General features: G+C 61.0%; 6 protein-coding genes across 6 annotated transcripts; 5 read left to right on the forward strand and 1 right to left on the reverse strand.

Annotated features, from left to right (window-relative positions):
* Positions 1-65: 65 nt before the first annotated feature.
* VTJ83DRAFT_1927 (uncharacterized protein) lies at positions 66-2,593 on the forward strand (the record flags this gene model as incomplete). Its single annotated transcript, XM_071008140.1, has 2 exons — positions 66-520; positions 613-2,593. 2 exons carry the CDS (start codon positions 66-68, stop codon positions 2,591-2,593), a joined length of 2,436 nt encoding a protein of 811 aa, XP_070868467.1.
* An 8,767-nt stretch (positions 2,594-11,360) lies between these two features.
* On the forward strand, positions 11,361-12,569 carry VTJ83DRAFT_1928 (uncharacterized protein; the record flags this gene model as incomplete). Its single annotated transcript, XM_071008141.1, has 1 exon — positions 11,361-12,569. One exon carries the CDS (start codon positions 11,361-11,363, stop codon positions 12,567-12,569), a length of 1,209 nt encoding a protein of 402 aa, XP_070868468.1.
* Positions 12,570-13,875: 1,306 nt separating this feature from the next.
* On the forward strand, positions 13,876-15,819 carry VTJ83DRAFT_1929 (uncharacterized protein; the record flags this gene model as incomplete). Its single annotated transcript, XM_071008142.1, has 4 exons — positions 13,876-14,121; positions 14,183-14,775; positions 14,833-15,156; positions 15,213-15,819. The coding sequence occupies 4 exons, from the start codon at positions 13,876-13,878 to the stop codon at positions 15,817-15,819; spliced, it is 1,770 nt and encodes a 589-aa protein (XP_070868469.1).
* A 179-nt stretch (positions 15,820-15,998) lies between these two features.
* Positions 15,999-17,025, reverse strand: VTJ83DRAFT_1930 (uncharacterized protein; the record flags this gene model as incomplete). Its single annotated transcript, XM_071008144.1, has 5 exons — positions 15,999-16,063; positions 16,171-16,288; positions 16,445-16,554; positions 16,679-16,840; positions 16,977-17,025. 5 exons carry the CDS (start codon positions 17,023-17,025, stop codon positions 15,999-16,001), a joined length of 504 nt encoding a protein of 167 aa, XP_070868470.1.
* Positions 17,026-17,671: 646 nt separating this feature from the next.
* On the forward strand, positions 17,672-19,617 carry VTJ83DRAFT_1931 (uncharacterized protein; the record flags this gene model as incomplete). Its single annotated transcript, XM_071008145.1, has 3 exons — positions 17,672-18,307; positions 18,444-18,633; positions 18,707-19,617. 3 exons carry the CDS (start codon positions 17,672-17,674, stop codon positions 19,615-19,617), a joined length of 1,737 nt encoding a protein of 578 aa, XP_070868471.1.
* Positions 19,618-20,137: 520 nt separating this feature from the next.
* Positions 20,138-22,375, forward strand: VTJ83DRAFT_1932 (uncharacterized protein; the record flags this gene model as incomplete). Its single annotated transcript, XM_071008146.1, has 1 exon — positions 20,138-22,375. One exon carries the CDS (start codon positions 20,138-20,140, stop codon positions 22,373-22,375), a length of 2,238 nt encoding a protein of 745 aa, XP_070868472.1.
* Between the last annotated feature and the right edge of the window lie 622 nt (positions 22,376-22,997).

The raw sequence follows: 22,997 nt of genomic DNA on the forward strand, positions 1-22,997 counted from the left end.
CTTCTTCTTCGCTGCTCTGCCTCTGCCATGCATGCCGCCAACGCCAAAGCCAACATCACCACACCATGAGATTCTTCCGGAGAAAAGACAAGGGCAAGGGCAGCGTCCCGGACAAGGCCGACGGGGGCCGCTCCCATCGGCTCCCGGTCTTTGGCAGCAGGAGAAAGAACTCGGCCCCGACCAACGGAGGAGGAGGAGGAGGAGGAGGAGGAGCATATTACGGCACGTCCGACGTTCTGCCGCACGCCTTGACCCGCGATGCCTCCCATGGCTCGGCGATATCGACGGCGGCAAGCTTACACACCGTCCCGACGCGCAGGTCGGCCGAGCTGCTCGCCCGCCTCCCCTCGGCCGTCTTTGAGCGGATCTTCACCTTCGTCTGCCCTCACGCCCGCGACGAGTCGTATGCCACCTGCGAGCAGAGCGCCGTCGAGGATGCGTGCATGCTGTGCAGCCTGCGCGATCTGGCGCATTGCGTCGCCGTGTGCCGGCAGTGGAGGGCAGAGGCGGTCAAGCTGCTGTATGTTTGTGCCTGTGCCTTGTATCTCTTTCTTTCCTTCTTCTTAGGCCGGGGCTGACTCGGGTTGTTTTTTGTTTTCTCTCGGCCTTCAGCTATCACAGCATCCGCATCGACAGCGTCCACTACTGCGAGCTCGAGGCCATCCTAGCCGACCGCCGCAAGCGGCGCTCCTTCTTCGACCGCAACGGCGAGCCCGAAGACTCAGCTCGCGCCCGCCTCAAGCTCCTTTGCCGCACCCTCCGCGAGGACCCGGTCCGCCGCGGCCGCCTTGTTCACTTCCTCAAGATGCCCTACATGCTGCGCGAGTCGTGCCAGGCCGACCTCGCCCGCACCATCGCCGTCACCCCGAACCTGCGCTACGTCGACCTCCCCGAGGGCTTGTTCGCCGACGACCCGGCCTTCATGACCCTGCGCCTGGAGGTCCAGGCCCGCTGCCTTGAGCTGCGCAAGATGACGTACACGACCGGGTCCGAGCCGAGCTTGCAGGCCCTGGCCACGGGCCGCGTCTGGCCCAAGCTCGAGGTGCTCGAGCTGATCCGCATCGATATGGAGCCCGCCATGATGCGCCACGTCTTGGGATGCCTGGTCAACCTGCGGGCGCTCAAGATCAGCCACGCCACCTCGTGGACCGACGAGTCCTTGGCCTGGAACGACTTGTTGCCTCCTTTCCCGGCCCTCGAGGAGCTCATCCTGACCGACGTGCCCAACGTCACCGCCGAGGGCCTCAAGGCCTGGCTCAGCGCCCTCCCGGAGGCCCGCAAGAACCTGCGCGTGCTAACCCTCAACTCCACCGGCGTTCACACCCGCGCCTTGCCCGAGCTGCTCGCCTACGCCCCGTCCTTGAAGCACTTGTCGGTGACGGGAACCGTCACCTCCGCCCTTCCCACCGCGGGCGCCCAAGCCGTCCCGCCCCTCGCCTCGGCAAGCCTCGAATCCCTCCTCTTCGAAATCTCCCCCTCCCCGCAGGTGCCCAAATACGCCTCCGTCGTCGACAGCTACTACCACTACCTCGCCAGCTCGCTGCTCTCGGGCGCCCTGCCGAACCTTCGCGCAGTCTACGTCCGGTACCCGTCGTTCCCGGATCTGTTGCTTCTGGGCTTGCCACCGCCGGCGCCGGCGTTTGCCGAGGGGAAGGTAGCCCGTCCGTCAAGCAGCGGAGGGTTGTCCGCCTCGTGGGGCGGGGGTAACAGCGGGGGATGGCCGAGCTTTTCGCCGCCCGCTGCGCCCTTCGCGGCTGGGAGAGGCGGCGGCGGCGGTGGTGGGCATCGCCCGCAGCAGAGCTCGATCTCGTCGCTCAACAGCTTCACCGGCATGCAGCAGCAGTCGCTGGCGGCGGCCGCGGCGGCGCCAAACCCGCGGTTCAGCAGCAACAACCCCTTCGCTTCGCTCGCGTCCTCCGCCGCGATGAACGCCGGAGGGGGGCTGGGAGCGGCGCCCGGCCCGGCCTTGTCGGGCCAGCCCGGCTTCCCTTTGGCGAACATGGCCCTCCCGGCGAAGCTGGAGGTCTTCACCAAGGGCGACGATGACCAGCTCGGCTGGTCGTTTGCCGTCGAGGTGGGGGCAGGAGAGTACTTCCAGGATGGAAGGATAGGGGGAGGCGGAGCGGACGGCAGGCCATGCTCTCGCGGCGGCGGCGGCGGCGGTGCTGGGGAGAGGCCGCTGAGCAGCTACGGCCTCGGGGCGGACGTGCTGGGCGGCAGCGGGCCGGGCGGTTGGAGCATCGGCGCGGGCGCGAGGAGGAGCGTCTTGGTGAGCAATGGGAGCTTTGCCGGCGGGTTCCCTGGTGCCGGGAGCGTGGCGGGGTCCCCCGGAGGTGGAGGGGCGTTCCTGGCTGTGCCGAACGAGATGCTTGGTGGCGGCGGCGGCGGCGGCGGCGGCAGTGGTGGTGCTGCGTCTAGCTTTGGAGCGAGGAAGCCGAGGTGGGAGAATCTCTCGCTGGGGGCTGGTGGCACCGGCGGTGCGGGTGGGTTTGGGCTGGTGTCGTCGTCCTCGGGGGCGAGGGAGGAGGAGTGGCCGAGGCCGAGGAGCAGCGCCGGCGAGAGGAAGAGGGAGAAGATGGACCTGTGGCGGTAAGCAGGGCTTTCTTGCCTCTCTTCCTTGTCTGCTTCTTCACGGCCGATCTCTGAGGAGAGGGTGTGTGCGGGTGTGTGGAGGGAAGGCCCGGGGGAAAAGTTGACACCCTCTGATGATGGCATGGGATGGAACGACGGGAATGGATGACTATGACGGGGCCGCTGGCTGGCCCGGTCGCTTTGTTGTTTGTTTTGCGGCGCAGACGGGCGTGGTACGTTTTGATTTCAACAAGGTATCTTGAGGGGTGGTTGCTGGTCACTGGCTTGGGAGATTGTGAGGGAGGGAATGTCTCGAGCACACCAACGGGCCATTTGGGATGGGGAACTCGGCTTGGGATATCCTGGGGTGATGGTTCGTTCTTGTTGGGATTTTCTGCGCGCCGAGGCGCTCATCTGCGAGAGAGCGTTGCTTCTGTCTGGCTTGTACGTATACCCTACTTTCACTTTTGCGGCTCGGTGTATGATGAAATGGATCGATGGCTTTGTTGCTCACGCGTCCTTTCGGAGTCGTCTGGTCTCTTGATCTCTTTGTGCCGCTTGTCTTCGTGCGCCATACTTGTTTGTCCAGCCTAGAACCTAGGCAAGTATCGTTGGGTGGATGTTTTGATCAACGACGACGGTCCGCTGAGCTGGACGTTACCGTGATGGTGGCTCAGGGGAAAGACACATCATCGCCTTTGCTGTTGTTGTCTAGCTCTTGCTGACGGCAATCGGGATCGCGTGGTCGAGCCACTGCGCTGCTTCTCCTCTGTCTCGTGGCGGTGGCTAGCCCTCGTATGCTGATCTTACGATATCTTGAGTGACATGCGTGTACAGTATACCACTCTGGAGCCGAGCTCTGCGTTTCCTCATCCGACCTCCTCCTGTCCTTTTCAGGGTGCCGGGCTCCGAATCCGGCGTACAATGTAGGTGCTACCGGATAGGTACCCCTGAATCGACCGCTGTTGACTTGCAATACATAGTTGATATGGCTAGTCCAGCAAGCAAGGTCCTCCTCCTCCTGGCTTCTCCCCTGCCTTCGCACTGCTAACGGTTTGGAGCCAAAGGAGGAGTTCGTCATATGTTCCTAGGACGCGAAGAAGGCCGTGCAAGACATCTCAGAAGAGGGAAAGCCGCCTTCGAACCACGGCACCATTTTCAGGGGGCAGCAACATGGAACCACCCTCCAGGCTCGTCCTCAGATGTCCGTGATCGGATTCGCAGAAACGACCGCGCCTGTCCAGAATTACAACTGCGCAGCACGCCTCTCTTGTCCGTCAAGGAGAGAACCGCCCGTGCATTCTCCCTGCCGGGCTGGTTCGGCCTGCCTGGTCGTCTTGGTCAGGTTCAGCGCTTCGTTGCGCGCCTTGCCTCCGCCCTGCCTGAGCGGTTCCTGTCGCTGGGGGACCTCCATCGGGATTCCTTGGAGCATTTCATGCAACTTGCTTGGCCAACTAAGCCACCGCCTCCTCCGATGCCAGCCCTGCAGCGGTGAGCTTGGAAAAGAGGGGTGAGTGGAAGGTGAAGCTCCCCCCCCCTTCTCTTTCTCGCTTTCTCTCTCCTTCTGGTATCTACATGACCAGTCTCGATTCGAACCCGAAGAGCATCACCGTCCTCCATTCATCTGTCGATACGTTGCCGGGTGGTGTTGGGCGGAGCGTGGGTTATTGTGGCTGGTTCTGCCGTCCTCGTTCCCTCTGCCACCCTTCGGAGCTTCCTGGAGACTGCCGGCGTCTAGGTTTTACCGTTTGGCCCTACGAAACGGAAAGCCCACAGCCGATACTATCAAATGACCCCGAGCGGCTGAGATCAGGATGGTGGTGGTGGTGGTGGTGGTGGTGGTGGTGGTGGTGGTGGGGAGGAGGGGTTGAACCGTTATCTCGCTCAGAAGGGCCATTCGATATCAACAAAAGATGCCGCTGCCAATGGCTTTCGTTGATGTGATACAAGCTCCATATACGTCCAGCATCGCCCAGGACGGCAGCATCCGCGGTCATCCGTCACATCTGGTTTATCAGAACGGGCATACGTAGCCCGTCGTAGCCGCATCACACACAACAGGCATGGACAGATCTCGATCGCGGGAAGAGGCTCAAGTGCTTCCAATGCAGCGGAGAGGTGGCTAATTTGGGCAGCAATACTTGGGATTTGCGGCCGTGGTTCTTGACCACTCACGATCAACTCGCCTCTGGGTACCGCAGCGACTGTGCTTCCAGCCAGACGCTGAGCTCCAAGAGTCCAGCCCGACCTGTCTGTCTATTTTCGGACGAGGTGAAAACCAAAACATCAACGCACGAGGGCCCGACAACAAGCAAGCAAAACAAGCAAGCAGCCATCTGCGCTCGATCACAAGGGGAGACGTGGCCGGTGTTGATGCTGGGAGCCTCCGCCAGTCTACGTGTGCAGCCATGTGCGTAGTAACAGCAAGACGTATATGTGTATGTCTACGTGGAAACCCCGGCGGGGTGTGAAGTCAAGTCAAGCAAAGCAAAAGGGTTTCTTTCCTCTGGGTTGGCCATCCAGCAGGCTCGGCTGAGTGTCGGAGGTGGCCACCAATCTCGATGCCGGGGGAGCTGCATGTTATTTTTCTCTTGTCTGCGGTCCAGCCCCGAACCTTAGAGCGAGATACCATCCAGAAATAGACCGACCGTTTTGGTTTCGCTCATCAAAGGATGAACACTACGTAGGCCATCATCGGGGTTTCGTCAAGTCAGCGGACAGGTCCAAGGGTCCGTCTGCCGCTGCGTTGAAGGCTCCGCGTCGTTGTCCTCTCTGCAAGTGAACACGCAAACGGCCGGGGGGGACAACGTGGTCGCTTGGAGACCCTCATCCAAAGTTTCTTTGGCGACCTAGACGGCCGAATCCGTAGATCCGAGGCGGAAGGTAGGTGGGTGGGTGATGCTGGCCCGGTGTTCTGGTTTATGCCGGCGGGTAAACCCATCACGGTCCCCTGGCTAAGGTAGTCTTTAACAAGGGAACTTTCATGATGAACCCCTAACCCCCTCTCCCCTCGGCTCTGTTTTGTTGACTAGGTTACCCAACTCGGCAAGTCAAGCCTTTTTTTATCTTTACAGCACTTTCAACATGGCCTACGCTATAACTACTGTGTAGACCTGTTGTTATGCCGCCGGCCATGCGCGCCAACAACTCGGACAGCTACCACCCGCCCTTATCCTTCCTGGGTAAGGGTAGGCGACAACGTTCCTCGCTTACACGCGTTGTTCCTCCGGGAAGGGATCCTACCGGACCGGACGATCCTAAGTCCGGGGTAGCCGGCCGTTACCGTCCCGCCGGGATGGGGGTGCCCGGCGTTGAGTCCGGTCTTGGGGGGGCTTGGTGGGATGGGTTCCACCACGGACGTGGGACGGCAGGGCATCGCACCAAGAGACAAGCGATTCCCGATCGGTGATGAGGCGGAAGAAAGTTGGGACGACACGGTGGTTTTTTGTTTCACTTGGTCTGTCGTGTTTACACTAGCCCCGGGACATCTCCCTCCGTGCCGTGTTGCTGGTGCCGTGTTGGCGGATGCAAATGTCCATGCGCTATGTACGTCCAGGTCAGGCACCGTAGCTAGGCAGCGTATGCAGACGGGCGGTGAGAAGCAGCTCATGCCCGCCGGCGATGAGCCTTTTTTTTGTTTTTTCCTTCTTCTGGGCCGGGCAAGATTTCCAGCCACCTTGTGGTTTACGAGCGCCAAATGCCGCCCGAGAAAGCCAGGTGAATCCACCAATTCATCGGACCCGTCGTCAGCGTCTGGCGTACGGGCCACCCTGTCGAAGTTAGCTGTCCAAACCCCGCTTCTGGTCTGGGGTTCGCCGGCCTTGATCACGTAAATGGAGGAGAGCGCTCTGCTGTGTACTCGTACGGTACGTTCTCATGTTTTTTTTGGGGGGGGAGGGGGGCTGGCAATCCAAATCAAGCCGACTAAGTCATCGGACCCTTTCTCCCCTTTGCCCGAGATAGACAGGAGTCAGCCTGACGCCGCGGCGGTGCTTTGTGTTCGCATGGGAAGCGCAATGCTTTTTGTGTTTGCGCCTCTTTGGCGCAGTCCGATCCCCCCGCCGGAAAGAAAAAAAGATCGTGGAGCAAGCCCTTGGAACAGATGCTTGCTGCGCCATGTTGTCGCACGGCTAGGTCTTTGGAGAGACCGGGGATTCCCACGTTGACGATGATCCGGGGCAGGTGGGTAGGCAGAGCTTCTGAGCTTTACGCAGTACCTAGCTACCCTTGGCAGCCGAGACACTGTTTCTCATGTCGTCGCGTTCTCCGAGGTTCAATTGCCGACCTAGCTTGCGCCTCTGTTTTGGTGGGCATCTGGGTAAGGTGACTTTTTCCCGCTATTAGTCAACTACCTACTACTCCTCGCAAGAAAGCATGCCCAGGCCGTGACGACCTCGCTTAATGGTCTGAGGTTACTGTTTCCTGCGCGTCAGTTCGGTTCCTCTGATGGTTCGCTGTTGCTGTAGCATTCGCCGTCGGTATTGGGTCATGAGAAACCATCATCCCACGGTAGCAGCGCCGGCAGTGACCCCGTTACCGCACCAGACATGGGCCTTTTTGGTGTGGTGGGTCGTGTCGACGCGAGGAAGCGCACGAGGGCAAGAAAACCGCCCAAGGTTCGCGATCCTGGTTCGCCCGGCACTGGGAAGGAACTGGTGTGGGGCCCCCATCTGCCCACCAATGGCCCATGGCCAATGGCATCCCACACAATCCGACGGGCAACGGTTGGCGACAACAGTTTTAGAAACGGGCTAACGTTTATGTAACCCGGGACTCTCCAAGGGGGCGAGGCAACGACTGCAACCCTCCCACGCCGAGTGACGCAATGCCGCAGCACGTCGAAGGCTCGGGGTTCCTTGCCTTTTGGCTGCCCTCCTGCAGCCGTCTTTCTAGACACCGCCAGGAACACCTTACCGAAGGTACGTACCTTACCGTGTAGTTACTGCGTAACAGTTACTACTGAGTATACGTAGCTCGAGTGGTCGGCGACTCGCCTGCCGTGACTTGTCGCTTGCCATGGCCGGGGCACCGTTTCGCGGTGCGGTGCGTCGGTTCACGCAACGATTTGCTTTCGTTGCCATCAGCAACGTGATATGGGTGAGCGTGGGCTGTTGCTGATGCTTCTCTCGGTCTCCGTGGCTTGTGAGTCGGCTCTGTCAGCCGCAGTTCGGCGCTCAGGCCGGGTCTGCCCTGGCTGAAGCAGCCAGCATGTCAATCGCGTTTCGAAATTTGTGAGCCCCGCACCCGCGTCGGCGCGCACGCGCCCACACACAAAAGCGATGACGCTGAGAGTCAGTGTCTTGCACCTTGCTGGTTTCCACAGCGTCAGAGAGAAGCGCCCGGGCCCGAGGGATTCCGAAACGTCAAACAACTGGCACGGAGATGGGAAATCCCCACCTCTCCCGCTGACAAGCCACCCGGGCTGCTAAGCACGGCGACCTGTGGATGATTGACAGCCTGTCAGCCTTGGCTGCGTCAAGAGGATCTTCAGGGGCTGTCAGAGGCGAGGAGGGTGAGCTTGAAACAAAAAAGAAAACGGCAGCCCGTATGTACTGCGTATCACAAGTAGCGTCCACCGTATGCAGCCTGTCACTCGCGTTCTAAGATGCATGTCGCCCGGCGTGGAAGAAAGGACTGCGGTGATGCCGCAGCCACCATTTACACCCACACAGAAGCTAATAAAAAAAAAACGGAAGCCAAGCATCAACGCAGCCCAGCCGAGGTGGTTGACGAAACGCTAAAACGACACCGAAACATGATCGCCATCGGCAACGGCAGTAACCGTATCCCGATTGTTGATCGTTCTCAGCGACGGCCAAAAATGTGTGATAGTCATCACCATCATCCTCAGTATTGAAACGTTGAATTTGACAACGTGGGGCCGGCCGTTCGAGATGGTCACGACGGGCTGTCAGGTGTTGGCCTTACCAAGGAAAGGATAGAGAATGCAACCCCACCGCCTCTACCACCGCCATCACCACCACGAGAGGCCCTGTCCGGGCCATCGCCAAACAGTACAATACCAAACTATGTGCACTACATACGGCTAACATCGACCGTCCCGGCCGGCCTTCATGGACAGCGGCCGGCCGGGCCAGCATGCTCGCCCGCAGGCCCGCGGGATGGGATCCTGCTTGCCGATCCCACAACGCGAAAGACGGAGGAACATGTCCCTATCACCCACGCCGTCGACGGCGTCAAGACTTGTCGCATGAAGATAATGGAGGGTGCAGTCGGAGGTGATCAACGTTTCTGGTTAGTTCCCCGGAGCGGGTTGCCAGCCCGCGGCGGCTGCTTTCCCCCGCACCCCCAGACGGACGGGACGGGCAATCTGCGACGTTTATGCTTCTCACTTCGCACCTTATCTTCAAGCTCGAGACGAGCTTCAGAGAGCTTGTTCCGAGATGACAAGGACGGCTGGCGACACAGATTTTGGTTTCCTACTACACGGCGACGCAGGCGCTGCTCGTTACACCGGAGAGCATCGTCAAAGGCAGGAAAACGGCACGGGCGGAGCAAGTGGCCGTCCCGTCGGGGGTGGGCAGTTCTGAGCACCTGCCGCACCGGCGGAGAGAAGAGGCCTCTTCTTCTCTTGGGTCAATCAACAACAGGGGTTGGGCGCTGGCCGGAAGATGGCCGGCCGCAGGGAACCTGGGCAACTGGGCAGGGCACCTCTGTACGCAGTACACAGTACTACTAGCAGTAGCTCGACCAAACCTGACATCAAGCCTGGTGGGACAAGATGGTCAACCATTCTTGACGGAGCCCACAGGGCTGCGCAACAATTTCGATGGTGGCGCGCGAACTACCACCGCATGTGGCGCTCCAGCCGCCGCGTGCTCCGACACACCTGACCGGGAGGCTGGAAAACTTGATTTTGTATCGACTGCATACCATGTGGGATAGGGTTGGAGAGGAGAAAGGAGGGAGGGGGGGAAGGGAGGGTTACGTTACAGATGGCATCTATCAAGGGGTTTCCCCTCCTTCTTGGAATGGTGGATCCTTGGGATGGCAGCATCCAACGTGAGGGGAACCGCCGCACAAGGGAAGACAACACGAAGGACGATTGGCAGACAGGACGATCCACGGTGGCGACCTAGGAATGCACCCTAGAACCAAAGGCTCCCCACAGTCGCGACGCTAGGGCCAAAGCTACTGCATGGAAACGTAGCTGTAGAGGCGTGATTGGAGAGGACTGAATCGACGTGCAGCTTTCACAGGGACAAAGGGGCGAGATCGACCGACCTAGAAAGGAATCGAAAAAAACCAGGTCATCCGGATGGAAGAGGGCCAACCTCCTGCTCTCGAAGAGCACGGCCGATGACGGAAGCAGACGCACAGCGGTATGTGGTAATTCCAAGGCGCAAGCCGAGGCTGCGGTGGTGGCTGTGTGCGTGTGTGTGTGTGTGTGTGAGTGTGTGAGTGATACGAACCCCCCGAGTTCCCGTTCGTCTTCGGGGAGCACTCAAGAGGCGTCACGCCGTCTATTTTGGCTGTGCAACAAAACATCAGACGTCTGGCCTCGCTGCACCTCGAAACAAGGTTCTGGAACCCTTTTTTTATTTTTTATTTTTTTTCGGTTGCGTGCCCCGTCTGTGGGAGGGGGCCTGGCCACCGTTCATGGAAACGTCGGGCGTTCTCGTGGGCGATGGCTTGGCCGTTAGATTTTGTTCTTTTCTTTTTCTTCGTGTTTGGGTGGCTCCTCAGACACGAAGCCCCATGGAACCTGAAACAGACAGACACCCCGGGCCAACCCACGCTATCCAGACGGGCCTCGAGGTCGAGGACAGCCAAACCTAGGCTTGGGCCGGCCTGCGCTGAGAGGATGAACCGAAAAGATCCGTCGGGTAGATGGAGCCGGCAATGGCGACGATGGTTCCCCCCCCCCCCCCCCCCCCCCCCCAACCTCCCTCGTTTCTTGCGCTCACGTTATGCCAACGGGAACACGAAAGCGCGCGGTGCAGGCGATAGGTCCACCGTTCTGCGAGGACACGGAAGAGGATGACGAGCTGGATTGGCCGAGGGCAGCCCAGGGCAGTTCGACAAACCGCAGCGCCCTGGTCTCCACCCACGCGCTGTGGAGATTGGTGAGACAGGGGGCGCGAGTGGCAGGGACCAGCGCCGACGGACAGTTGGGCATGCGACGCGACCTCCGCTGTGGGTTGTTATGCGACGGGGGACCAGCTTGTTGCGCTTCGTCCGTCCCGCCCTACCTGTCTTGGGGCAGCTCTGGGTAGCCTGTCCTTTGGTGTCCGCATAACGGAAGCTTGCTCTCGCCGCAAAACAGAGCCAGAACGGCACGGGCGACGGATGCGCCCCGTGCAGGCCCGACCGTGACGCCGGACCGGGTCTCCCACCCACCAGCAGACCAGCAGACCGTTATGGCTTCCGGCTCAGGGTTGGCGCTTGTAACATTCAGGTCCCCGGCGACCCCCCCCCCCCCCCCTTACACCCCTGTCCAAGTCACAGACACGGCAACCACGAAGATTCTGATCGGCTGGCCTACATTGCTCTGATACCACCTTGGGCAGCACTCATTTTTAAACGTCCCACCACCCCCTCTCCCCATGCCTTCGCTTCCGGGGAGGCCGTTCATGCTATTTGGTTTCCCATTCCTACCTACACACTCTATCCCTCTATTCTCGCTTTGAGAGAATGCAAACCCAACCAAGTAGATGAACTGAGCCAACCACAAAAACAAAAACGCGCAGCCTCCCTTGAGACCAGCAAGAGTCTCCCGAACCCCCATCCAACCCCCAAGCCAATCCTATCCTCCTCCCTGGAAGCCAATGCCTCTGGCCCAGTCCTTCCTCTCCGCCAGGGCTGGCTTGACCGACGACGGGACAAATACCCCCCACCGCGCCTTGGACGCCGCCTATATTTGCACTCCGCTCTCGGCCCAGGCGGCTTCTTTCGACGAACCCATCTTCGACCAGTACTGCGACGACATCATGCCGTCTCACGAGCCCGCAATGGCCGCCGCGAGCCCGCCGCTCTCCCAGGCGGGAGCTGACGACCTGCCCGAGCTGCCGCCCAAGAGCGCCCTGCGCTCGTCGAGGGTCATGCCGGACACGAACGGCCTGAAGCTCGGCCTGGCCCGGTCCAACCCGCCTCACGACATCTACCTATCCTCCGAGGAGGACGCGTCGTCCGACGCTGGCGACTTTTCCGACTGCTCCTTCGGCGATGACGATCTCTTGGATGACGACGATGACAACGACGACGACGACAACAACGATAACGACAGCCACGAGAGCTCGAGCGTTAAGGGTCCCGCATCCCCCGCATCCTCACCCGGCAGGGCCAAGAGGAGGAGCTACGAGGTCACAGCGCGAGCGGTGTCGGTGGTGTTCTCAGGGAAGCCGCTCATGGTGGATCTCCCCGCGGCGAGGAAACGGCCGGCCTCGACCAGCGTGGTGAGCACGCTGGGGTCACGACGGCCGCGCGCCAGCCTCGAGTCGACCGCCTCGGCCGTCTCGGCCAAGCCGGCCATCCCGACAGCCAGGTCCTCAACCATGAGCATCCCCATGAGCAGGTCCGCCACGCCAGAAAGCTCCATCTCGTCGCGGCGCTCGCTCTACAAGGCGGTTGCCCAGCTGTCTCAGACCTCCCTACAACCCCAATCCTCGTCCCAATTCCTGCAGCTACCGCAGCAGCAGCAACAGCAGCAGCAACAACAGCCACAGCGCACGAGCAGAGACTCCCGGCGAAGCTTTGCCCTCTCGGAGCTCCTCACCAAAAAGAACAAGCAATCGCCGCCCTTCCTCAGCATTGACCCCTACGCGGACAAGGCGCTACCCGTGCCCAAGGGGCCCGACAGCCTCGAGAGCGAACTTCTGACCCCGCTGACGGCGAATTCCATCAAGACGCCGCGCACGCCGACCGCGACGCTCATGAGGGGCGTGGCGAGGTCGTTCAGCTTGCTGAAGAAGCGGAGCCGGCCGAATCTGAAGGAGCGTGTGGGCAGGCTGAGGGAGGAAACGATCGCGGCCGAGTAAGGGCCTCGAGGGTTGTCGCTATCTCTTTTTTTCTCTTCTTCTTCCGAGCCTGTTGATTATCTTGTTTTTGGTCACATGAGGGGACAGATCAAAAGGGGGGTGGTGGAGTCAACGATGATTAGACATGGGCACGACAACACAGTCACGAACAGAATGTCAGGGACACACGCACACGCACACGCACACGCACACACAGAAACACACGATTTACGAAGGCCTACCTGGGATGGCCATGGATGAATGGATGGGTTGGGTGGGAGGTTTGCTTATTGTTTTGCCACAGGAACAGCGGGCCTGGGCCGGTGTTGTCTGGGAAGGTTTTTGTCGATACCCTTTTGCCTCCTACATGGAGCAGCTATTACTGGAAATTGGATACACGGCGTTTTGTCTTTTCCGAGGCTGAGTCCCTCTTGATCCCCGTGCTTTACTTTCTTCCTTTCTTGGTCCTGCTGTACCCCGCTCTTGAGCTGCTTTTGGACTTGAGGTTCGCCGTGGCGTGTCAGGTAACACGACACGGGCTATGGCGGAGGGATCTTGTTTCACATGTATTGCGCAGCCTAGAATGCTACCAAGTATACCTTATATAGATGCCGACCTTCACCTTTCCGCTGACGTCAGTAAGTTCCTCGGCCGTTTTGCCGTTGGTATCCCAAGTACGGGGGATACCAGGGCTGAGCCTCTGATCCAACTTCCAGCTGCCCCATGAGCGTTTCATACCTCTTGTGCATGTAGAAGCAGGTAGACAGATACCTGGTCCCTACCAATGGTATCCAAGCAGCTGCTCGTTTGCGCTTCTAGCCTAGGCACCTAAACGACGACTGCTGGTTTCCGTCTTCTGTTTGTAGAACCCTGGCCAACCTGGCCGATCCCATCAGCCTGAGTCCTTCATGGTCATCTCACGCGTGAGGGGGGGGGGGCAAACGAAATGCTTGGGAAGCCGGGAATGTTTGGCCAAACGCTGTTTACCCACGTAGGCAGCTTATGTACCTCCCACAGTGAGGGCAGAATACACTGGGTGCCGCTGGCAAGTCCAAGGAACTCATCGTCTTCGACAGCTACAGCTACAACCACCCGATATGAACACATCCTTGACCATTGCTGGTATCCATCACCATCAAGGGGTACGTAAATCAACATCCACCGTGATTCTGGCCTGTGACTGCAAGATACAGCCTGGGGGGGAACTATTACCTCCCGTCATGGTACGGTTGCGCCCCTACCGTACCCGCGTGGTCCACATGTCTCCCCTATTCCGCCGAAAGAAAGGAAGAAAAGAAGACTGAAAACAAGGATACGGAGAGGATAAATGATTTTCTCCACTTTCAACCATTCTCCCATTTTGTGTTCTGATAACGAAGCCATTCGATCATCAGCAACAAACCGACCTTCTCTACCATCCGTTGACGCCAACCTCTTTCTTGAGCCTCACAACATGATGAGCAACGACTCCGACTCCGGCTCCGGCTCCGGCTCCGGCTCCGGCTCCGGCTCCGGCTCCGGCTCCGATCCTACCTCTGCGATTCCGCAACCTCGGAAGCCATGGAATGTCACAGTACGTCCCCCAAAAAAGATCCCGGCCATCAGCTTCGCTGCGTCTAATGACGAACCCGCAGGTCCACGTCTCGATGCCGCTGCCGGATCATGGCTACAAGAGCATCGACCCATCCGACATCGACGCCCAGGCGATGCTCTCGCGCCTCGAGGCCGAACATGATGCGAAGATCGAGGTGGAAGTCGTCGACGAGGCCAACGCGAGCGTCGCCATCAAGACCATGAACCGCCCTGCCGCCCAGGCCATCGTCACCTCCCTCAAGAGACAGCTTCAACACCACGGGGTCGAGGAGCCGGTGTGGCGCCCCCACCTTCTCATCTATCCTCCGGCAGCCGGCCCAGCCGGCTTCAAGGCCGCTCTGCAGCCCATCGAGAACACCGCCGGCAAGCGAATCGCAGCCGTGGACGGGCCGCGCTCGGCCTCGGCCGACGAGGCTGCCGCGGCAAAGAGGGCTTACAAGAAGAGCCTCGAGGACACGCTTCGCATGGTCGGCGAGGAGCTGCGAATGACGGTTTCCGGAATGACCATGAAGCTACGTTTCGGCACCGTCGTGCTCACGTCGTGGATGAAGGACAAGGAGCAGTACAGCCTCGCCGAGCTGGAAGGCCTGGCCTCGCGCGCAGGGCCCAGGGGCACCGTCCGCACGCACTACGAGTTCGTTCCCTCGGTCGCGCTTCCGCCTGACGTGTGTGGTCGCTGACGACGTGGCAGGGTCGGCGAGACGGCCGTGAGAAACCTCATCGACCGGCTCCACAAGGATAACACGGCGCTGCCCGAGGCCATGCGGCGTTACCTCGACAACGACGACAACGATGACGACGACGACGACGACGACAACGAACCGCGGCGCAGGTTCTCCATCCTGTTGGACACCAAGAACCTCCACACCGAGTCGGAGCTCACCGCGATCCAAGGGCAGAGGGAGTTTTGCGGCGACGAAAAGAAGCCCAAGCAGTACATGCCGGGTCCTGTCATGGAGCATCGCTTGGAGACACGCGACCAAATCGCCGAGGTCATTACGGCGTGCCCGGAGACGTGAGTCAAAGCCCCGTTTCCGCCGCCGTGACGCATGGCGCTCATGGTTAACCCAGCGGTCACGACTGGGCCGTCGAGGTCGTCAAGATGAAGCTCGACGGCCACACCCCGGCCAAAGCCCCGTTTGACAAGAGCGAGCTGCAAAAGAGCATCGCCTTCACCAGCACAACCCTGCCCGACGGCTTCCCCGTCCTCACCATCGCCCACGAGTTTCTACGGAAGCACCAGATCTGCAAGGCCGAGGGCAAAACAGAGCTCCGATACATGCTCGGCTGTCGGTACGAGCTGGTCATTGAGATGTTTCAGGAGTGGGACCTGAAGCAGCAGCCGCCGGCCGCCGCCAGCACGCCGCGGTCCGCGTCGGCGGCGGCCAAGCCGGGCGTCACGGCCGCCGTCACCCTGCTGGGTCCGGACTGGGAGTCGAACGGGCTGGAGGCCGGCGTCGAGGTGCCGCGCGGGTGGGAGAAGGAAAGCCTGCCCGAACAGTTTCTGGGCCCCGAGGGCGACGACGAGGCGCCCGAGGAGGTGCCGGGAGCGACGACGGACCCGACGGGGTTTTGCCTCTTGTGGGTGGACTGGATCTTGAAGGCGTTGGATGGGTCCCCCGCGGCGGGCGAGAAGAAACGCGAGCGCGCGCGCGAGGGAGGGGGATGGAGTAGGTAGGGCTGACTCGGACCTTTTTCACCGATGGAAGACCGAGGAGGGACAACCTTGAAAGCCATGGAGCGAGAAAACGACATGTATGGGGGTACCGTGCCGAGGGCAGAAGCTGTCTTTTGGGACGGCTTTTTTGTCTATTGCCTAACGAGGGTATTCCAATAGAGGCGCGCACGGCGCGATGGCTAGGATGCCTGCGCCGCCCCGGCCCCTGCTGCTTGTTGTTGCGCCAGCACCTTTTGCCGTAGGACTGCACGCGGTGTTGATGTTGGTCAACAAGCTCTCGCAAATCGCCACCGAGCCCGGCATGACGCGCGTCTTGGCGAGGGGGATGGGGATGGCCCATCAGGTACTGACCTTCCTCGACCACGCGCAGGTTGTTCGTCTTGGCCTGCACGATGCCCTCGAGGCCCTGGATGTTGCTCGCGAGCTCCTTGATTTTGGATTCGTAAAACTCGGCCGCGGAGGCGGTGTCCTAGGTGGGCGTGTCAGCGTTCCAACCACCCTCTTGACCTCTTGATCGCATGCATATGGGACTTCCCCTGGCGCCCCCCCCCCCTTTCCCCGAAAAATGCAAGCACTTCTTCCTCTCCCCATCAAACGACTCCCTGATGGACAAACCTGGACATACCTTTTCAACGTAGAAGCCTGTCCCGACGTCGACAAGCACGCGGTCCGGGTCGGAGAGCTTGCCCTTGACGTAGAGCGAGTTGGTGAGCGGGACCAGGACGGACTTGTCCTCTGCGTGCTCTGGTCAGCTCATCCGGTTTCCGGCAGAGAGAAGTGGTGGAGGTGGCGATGGTTCTGGAGATGGGTTGCGAGGCAAGAGGAAAGAGTAGGAAGAAGAAAAAAAAAAAACACGCACTCTCAAACGACGACGGGCCCGACTTGACGATGCGCAAGCACTCCTTGAACTTGGCCTGGGCGGCCGAGAGCTGGGCGTAGGACGAGGTCAGGTGCTCAACCTCGCCATCGAGCTGCTTCTTGACGGCGCTCAGCTGTTGTGCGCTGAGGGTGCTGAGGTCGACTGTTTGTTTGCTTGTTTTTTGGTGTTAGTTGGCTGTAGTTTTGGCGGTGTCCAGGGGGGAAAGAAATGCGATGCGATGTGAGAGAGCTTAGAGTTTTGGGTTGGGGGGAGAGGGAGAGGAGGGGGGGGGACTGACCGGCCTCGCCTTGCTTGTCCTGCTGTTGTTGACCCCCACGGCTCGCCATTTTGTTTTTCTGTTGAAGTTGCCTCTCCGGCTTTCCTTCAGAACCGGGCGAGGAAATAAGCACAAAATGAAGCGTGTGAAGTTGATATGTACGTATATGGATTTGGCACCTCGTCAGCCGATGAGAAGACGGCGTGTGCAGTGCGCGCATGGGCCAAACGTCTCTTGTCGTTGAACAAAATAAGTGGGGCTCGGAGCTTGATGCGGGGAGCTTCATTGGCGTCCCCTTGCGGCGGCTTGCAAACGAGGTTCCATGACGCTTCCATGGGGCATAGGGGGCATAATAGGGTGCACCCAGAAGCAACAGGACGTTTCTTTTTTTTTTTTTTTTTTTTTTTTTTTTTTTTTTTTAAAAAAAAAAAGGCAGCATCTCAAGGATCTATCTACCAACAGAAGAAACCTTTTGGGCCTATCCTGTTGAGCTGCTAAGAATTCGGCGACGTCCAGCGCGAGCCTGGCCAGACCTTTGCCGGCGGGGTCGAACTCTCACTCTCACTCTCACTCTCACCTTCACCCTCGAGCTTTGCTCACCCTCATCATGTCATCCTGATCGTCTCACACTCATAATTCCTCCCATCCACTTCCTCAGCATCCACACCCCTCCGAGCCCAACCCCTTTCCCATCTCACCCGGCTTCGCGGTCACCCATGGCCCCCCAACTCCCGCCCGGAGTGCGCATCCAGCGCCACTCCCCTTCCCACCGGGCCCTCCACGCAACCCGCCCCTTTTCTCCGGGCGACGTCATCGCCACCTTCTCCGACCCGCTCCTCGCCCTCCCCGACGGCGCCACCATGCGCACCACGTGCAACTACTGCCTCCGCGTCCCCTCCCCTCTCCAGCCGCCGAGCCAGCAGCCGGGGGACGGGAAGCAAGAAGGCGACCCCTCCAAGCAGCTCCGTGCATGCACCGCCTGCAAGGCGGCCGTCTACTGCGGCCCCGGCTGCCAGCGCGCCCACTGGAAGGCGGTCCACAAGGCCGAGTGCAAGATGTTTGCGCGCGTGCGCGAGCAGGCGGGCAAGGAGTGGCTGCCCACCTCGGTGCGGGCCGCGGCGCAGGTCTTGATGCGCCTCAAGGGAGGGGACAAGGCGATGCTGGAGGCGTTTGGGACCGGCGGCGACGGCGAGGACGGGGAAGGGCACGGGCTAAAGGGGAATGCGGAGCGGTTCCGGGCGTACGAGGAGGCGTGGAGGGACATCGAGCTGCAGGCGGCGGCGGCGGCGGTGTACTCGGGGATGCTGGACAAGGAAGAGGTGCTGGCGCAGGCGAGGGAGATTTTGTGCAAGGTGAGCAAGCGGCGTGGATGGTTTTTTTTTTCTTTTTCTTTTTCTTTTTCTTTTTTCTTTTTCTTTTTTCTTTTTTTTTTTTTTTGTGTTTTGGGAGGACGTGGGAACCGGGATGGGATGTTGACGGAAAAGATAGATCCAGACGAACGCGTTCAACCGGTCGGATGCCGACGCGGGCATGGGCGGCATCTTCCTGGACCCCGGGCTCGCCATGGTGAACCACTCGTGCGTGCCCAACGCGTTTATCGGCTTCGACAAGCGGACGGCAACGCTGAGGGCCGAGCGGCCGATCGAGGAAGGGCAGGAGATCACCATCTCCTATGTCGGTACGTCGCGCCCGACGAGGGGATTTCCGCCGGCAGCGTCGGCGTCGGTGCTAACGTCTTTTTTTTTTTGCAGACTACACCCTCCCCCGAGCCGCCCGGCACGAGGCCCTCCGGCAGTACCACTTCCAGTGCGCATGCCCCCGTTGCGCAGACGACCTTGACGTCTACGACGTCTGCAAGGCCTCTCCGATCCTCGCCCGCCTCGGCTCCTTCAGCCTCCAGCCCGACCTGGACAGGCTGCGAAATCCTTCCATCGACCGCAGCAAGGCCCCCAAGGCCGAGATCGAAGCCCTCTACAAGAAGTGGCGGACCCTTTCCAAGCCCTCGGACGCCGAAAGCGACGAGGACGCCCAGCTCGCGCTGGCCAGGTCGCGCTGGGCCCTCTGCCGGCCCCTCGTCGAGGCGCGCATGTGGGCCGTGGAGCCGCTCCCGTCCACGATCCTCGCCGTGGCCACGAGCTGGCAGACGAGCTACAAGCGGGTCGTCTACGCGCTGCCGCTGCTGTGCTTCCTGGCCACCGAGTGCGACCCGGTCAAGCACCCGGCGCCCTTCGCCCCGTGGCGCGTCAAGGGCCTCGTGGCCATCGCCAAGGTGGTGGCGGTGACGGCCGAGCTGACGGCGAGCGGGGCCCTCGCGAGGCGGTGCGCCCACGAAGGCATCGTCGGGGCGCTGGCGACGGCCGACCAGGTCACGCTGTGCGAGGCCCTGCTGAGGCTGGCGGTGCAGCACGGGGCGGTCGCCGCGGCGGAGGGCTGGGAGGTGTTGAGGGAGGCGAGGTCGATGCTCGAGGATGTCGAGAGCCTGCAGGGCCGCGAGAGAGAATCCGGCCTCCTCCGCGCGTGGGCCAAGGATCCCGAGGACCCCGAGGGCGCGGCCTTCTTTGAGGACCAGGTGCTCAAGCCCGTCAGGACGTTGGCGTCGTTTGCGGTGGAGGGGCTGGAGGCCATGTTGACGGGTGAAGATCTCGGCGAAGAGCTAGTGTAGTACTCTCTCTGTCTCGGGTAGCCCAAGGCAGGGTCATGATTCGGCCAAAAAAGACAACGTTCTTCTATATTGCTACGTCCCTGACCACGGTGAGGTCATCCGGGTGCGACATGTAAAAGAGCCAACATCCCTTGTGTTTTTTTTGTTTGTTTATTCCCCTTTTCTTCTCTCTTGATCGTCGTCTTCGATAGTTGGTCGGTTTGTCCATCAAGGTTCTCAACCGCAAGGCTTAAGTTGAAGCTTCTCGGAAGGTGTCCCCCAAGGGCCCCGCTGCCCCACCGAGCCGCTTCTTGGCACCAGCCTGAGGCGCTGAAATTTGTCGGCAACTTCCGAAAGCCAATCCCGTCGCCCCAATCATCTTTCATCTCGTTCTCTTCGTTGGCTTCCCATGTTTATTATTCTTCCCGCTCTCGGCTTTCTTCCGCCGTGACGCTTACACCACCGCCCCGCTTGGAGAGGGAAGCTCCCTCTGAGCAAAGCCAAACGCAAATTGCTAACCTGCTGCTTCTCCTCGGTTGCTATGGGCAAGAAGAGGAAGAACAAACCTGGCCGGGGCATCGCCGCCGGCATGGCCACCCTCATGACCGACGCTGGCGACGGCGCACCCGTCGATGAGGCCCCTCGGCAGGCCGGCGCATCCACGGAGCCAGCCGGCTCGCCTCGGACGCTCTCATCGACCGACACCTCAGGGAGCCTCAAGAGGTCCAGCCCCCACGATGCCGACGGCGGCGACGACGACGGGTGGCAGACCATTGAGCGCGGCCGGCCCGTCAAGAAGCATAAGAAGATCCCCGGCGCCGACTCGAATCGATACCCGGCCATCCACTTCTCCCAGCAGCATGCAAGATTGCAGGCCAAGATCGGCGTGTCGTCGCTGCGCGATCTCATTCTGTACATCTTCGCCGACGGGCCGGCGCCGCAGTGGGTGTCGGTGAAGCACCGGCCCGAGTTCCGCAAGATTGTCACCATCATGGTCCCCGGCCTGGAGGAAGCCATGTTCAAGCAGGGCGTCGACCTGTCTGCCTACAACAAGGTTACCCCCGACAAGGCTCTCGACCGCATCGACACGTCGCCCGACGACTACTACCCGCGCGAGCTCAAGAAGGATACCCTCCCCGAGCCGCTGCGGCCCTTTGCCGACATGTTCCCCCTCCTCTGGCCCGTCAGGGCACCCGGCGATGACAAGTACGCCCGGATGCACTCGCCCGTTCAGGCCATGCTCACCGTCCCCGTCAAGGACAAGAAGCCCGGCGGTGGTGTCAAGCCCGTCTCCGACCCGCACGGCTGGAGGGACGAACGGACGAGGATCGCCGAGTTTCTGGCCACCCCGGACGAGCTGATGGAGCACAACTTTCCCAAGCACCCGGCTCTTCTCCGGGATGCCGCGCAGCGCGAAGCGTTCCAGGACCCCGAGGGCTGGGTTCACACAAGGGTGGACACGCTCGAGGATGGAAGCGTCCCCGAGGCCGAGATCGAGCAGGGCAGCATCACCGCAGGGCGCAAGGTCCTGGCCCTCGACTGCGAGATGTGCATGACGGGCGAGGCCGAGTACTCCCTCACAAGGATAAGCCTCGTGTCGTGGGGCGGCGAGGTTGTCATGGATGAGCTCGTCAAGCCGGACAAGCCCATCGTCGACTATGTGACGCGCTTCTCGGGCATCACCAAGGAGATGCTGGATCCCGTCACCACGACGCTCCGCGACATCCAGGCCAAGCTGCTCGATCTCATCGACGCGCGCACCATCCTGGTCGGCCACTCGCTCGATTCGGACCTCAAGGCCCTCAAGCTGGCGCACCCGTTCGTCGTCGACACGTCCATCCTCTTCCCGCACCCGCGGGGAGCGCCGCTCAAGTCGTCGCTCAAGTACCTCGCCCTCAAGTACCTCAACCGCGAGGTCCAGAAGGGCGACGGTACCATGAACGGTCACGACAGCATCGAGGACGCCAAGACGTGCCTCGACCTGGTCAAGAAGAAGTGCGAGAAAGGCAAGGCGTGGGGCGCGGGGGAGAACCAAGGCGAGAACCTGTTCCGTCGCCTCGCCCGCGCCGGCACCGCCTACCGCGCCACGGGCGGGCCCAGGCCACGGGCGGCGTGGCCGTCGGCAAGACGAGCGCCGCCGTCGACTGGGGCGACGCCACCCGCAGCGCCTGCAACGGCGCCACCGTCACCATCTCGTGCAAGTCGGACGCCGAGGTCGAGGCCGGCGTCTTGCGCGCGGTCCGCGGCGACCCGGACGGCCTCGAGGTGCCGGGAGGCGGCGTCGACTTTGTCTGGGCCCGCATGCGCGAGCTCGAAGCCCTCCAGGGCTGGTGGAACCGCAACAAGCTCGCCCCGGACTACTCGGGCCCGGGAGGCCCGCCGCCGGCCGAGGCGCTTGCCGACGCCGCCCCCGTACCCACCCCGCGGCCGACGACGCCAACCCCGACGCCGACGCCGCCCCGCCGCCCCGCCTGACGGCTCCGACGCCAGCCCGGCCTCCTCCCCCCTTCCCACCTGCCTCGCCAACCTCGCCGCTCGCCTTCAGCGCATCCACGCCGCCCTCCCGCCCTGCACCGCCCTCATCGTCTTCAGCGGCTCCGGCGACCCGCGCGAGATGAGCCGCCTGCAGGCCCTCCACGCCCAGTTCCGACGCGAGTATAACACGCCCGGGTCCAACTGGGACCGGCTGAGCGTTCAGTGGACGGACAAGGAGGATCAGGCGCTGAGGAGGGCCGTCAAGGCCGCGAGGTGCGGGATTGGCTTCATTGGTGTAAAATAAATGAGTGGTTTTTTCCCCCCGGGGGGGCGGGGGAAGAAGGGCTTGGGCGGGTTGGGACCCTAGGTACCGCTGGCTGCAGACATAGACGGACATAGACGGTACACATGACCTAAACGTGGTTTGTTGTTGTTGTTGTTGCCCATGCCCCTGCGGAGGGGGCATGAGAGGATAATACCACAAAGCCAAAAGCCAAGCCATTTGGATTCCCTTTCCTGATCGCTTCCCCTCCTCTCAGCGCGCTCGCTGTATTCCCTGGGTTGTTTGTTGTCACCTTTGCGGTACGCTATCCACCTTGCAGGATCTTCTCCCTCGCTTTTCTTTGGGGGTCTCCTAGGTACCGTTCCAACCACGCCCTTGCAGAGCTTGCGCAGAGAGGAATGCATTTCCATTGTACAAAACACCCATGGTGTGTATTACCGTACTCCTGTATATTGCAACCATGAACACCATGCTGCACCGTGTTCTACCTCCCGCGGGTCTCGTCTATCTCCCATGGTAGGATACGATCGATCGATCCCTTTCTCTGGTCGCCGTTGGGGATTGGGTTTGTCTATCCCTTGCCAACATTGCCGCCGTCACCAGCATCGTGGTGCCTCCTTTGCGAGTGCGAAGCTTCAAACCT

This window comes from Remersonia thermophila, chromosome 2 (genome assembly GCF_042764415.1).
Source record: "Remersonia thermophila strain ATCC 22073 chromosome 2, whole genome shotgun sequence".
Classification (NCBI taxonomy): Eukaryota; Fungi; Ascomycota; class Sordariomycetes; order Sordariales; family Chaetomiaceae; genus Remersonia; species Remersonia thermophila.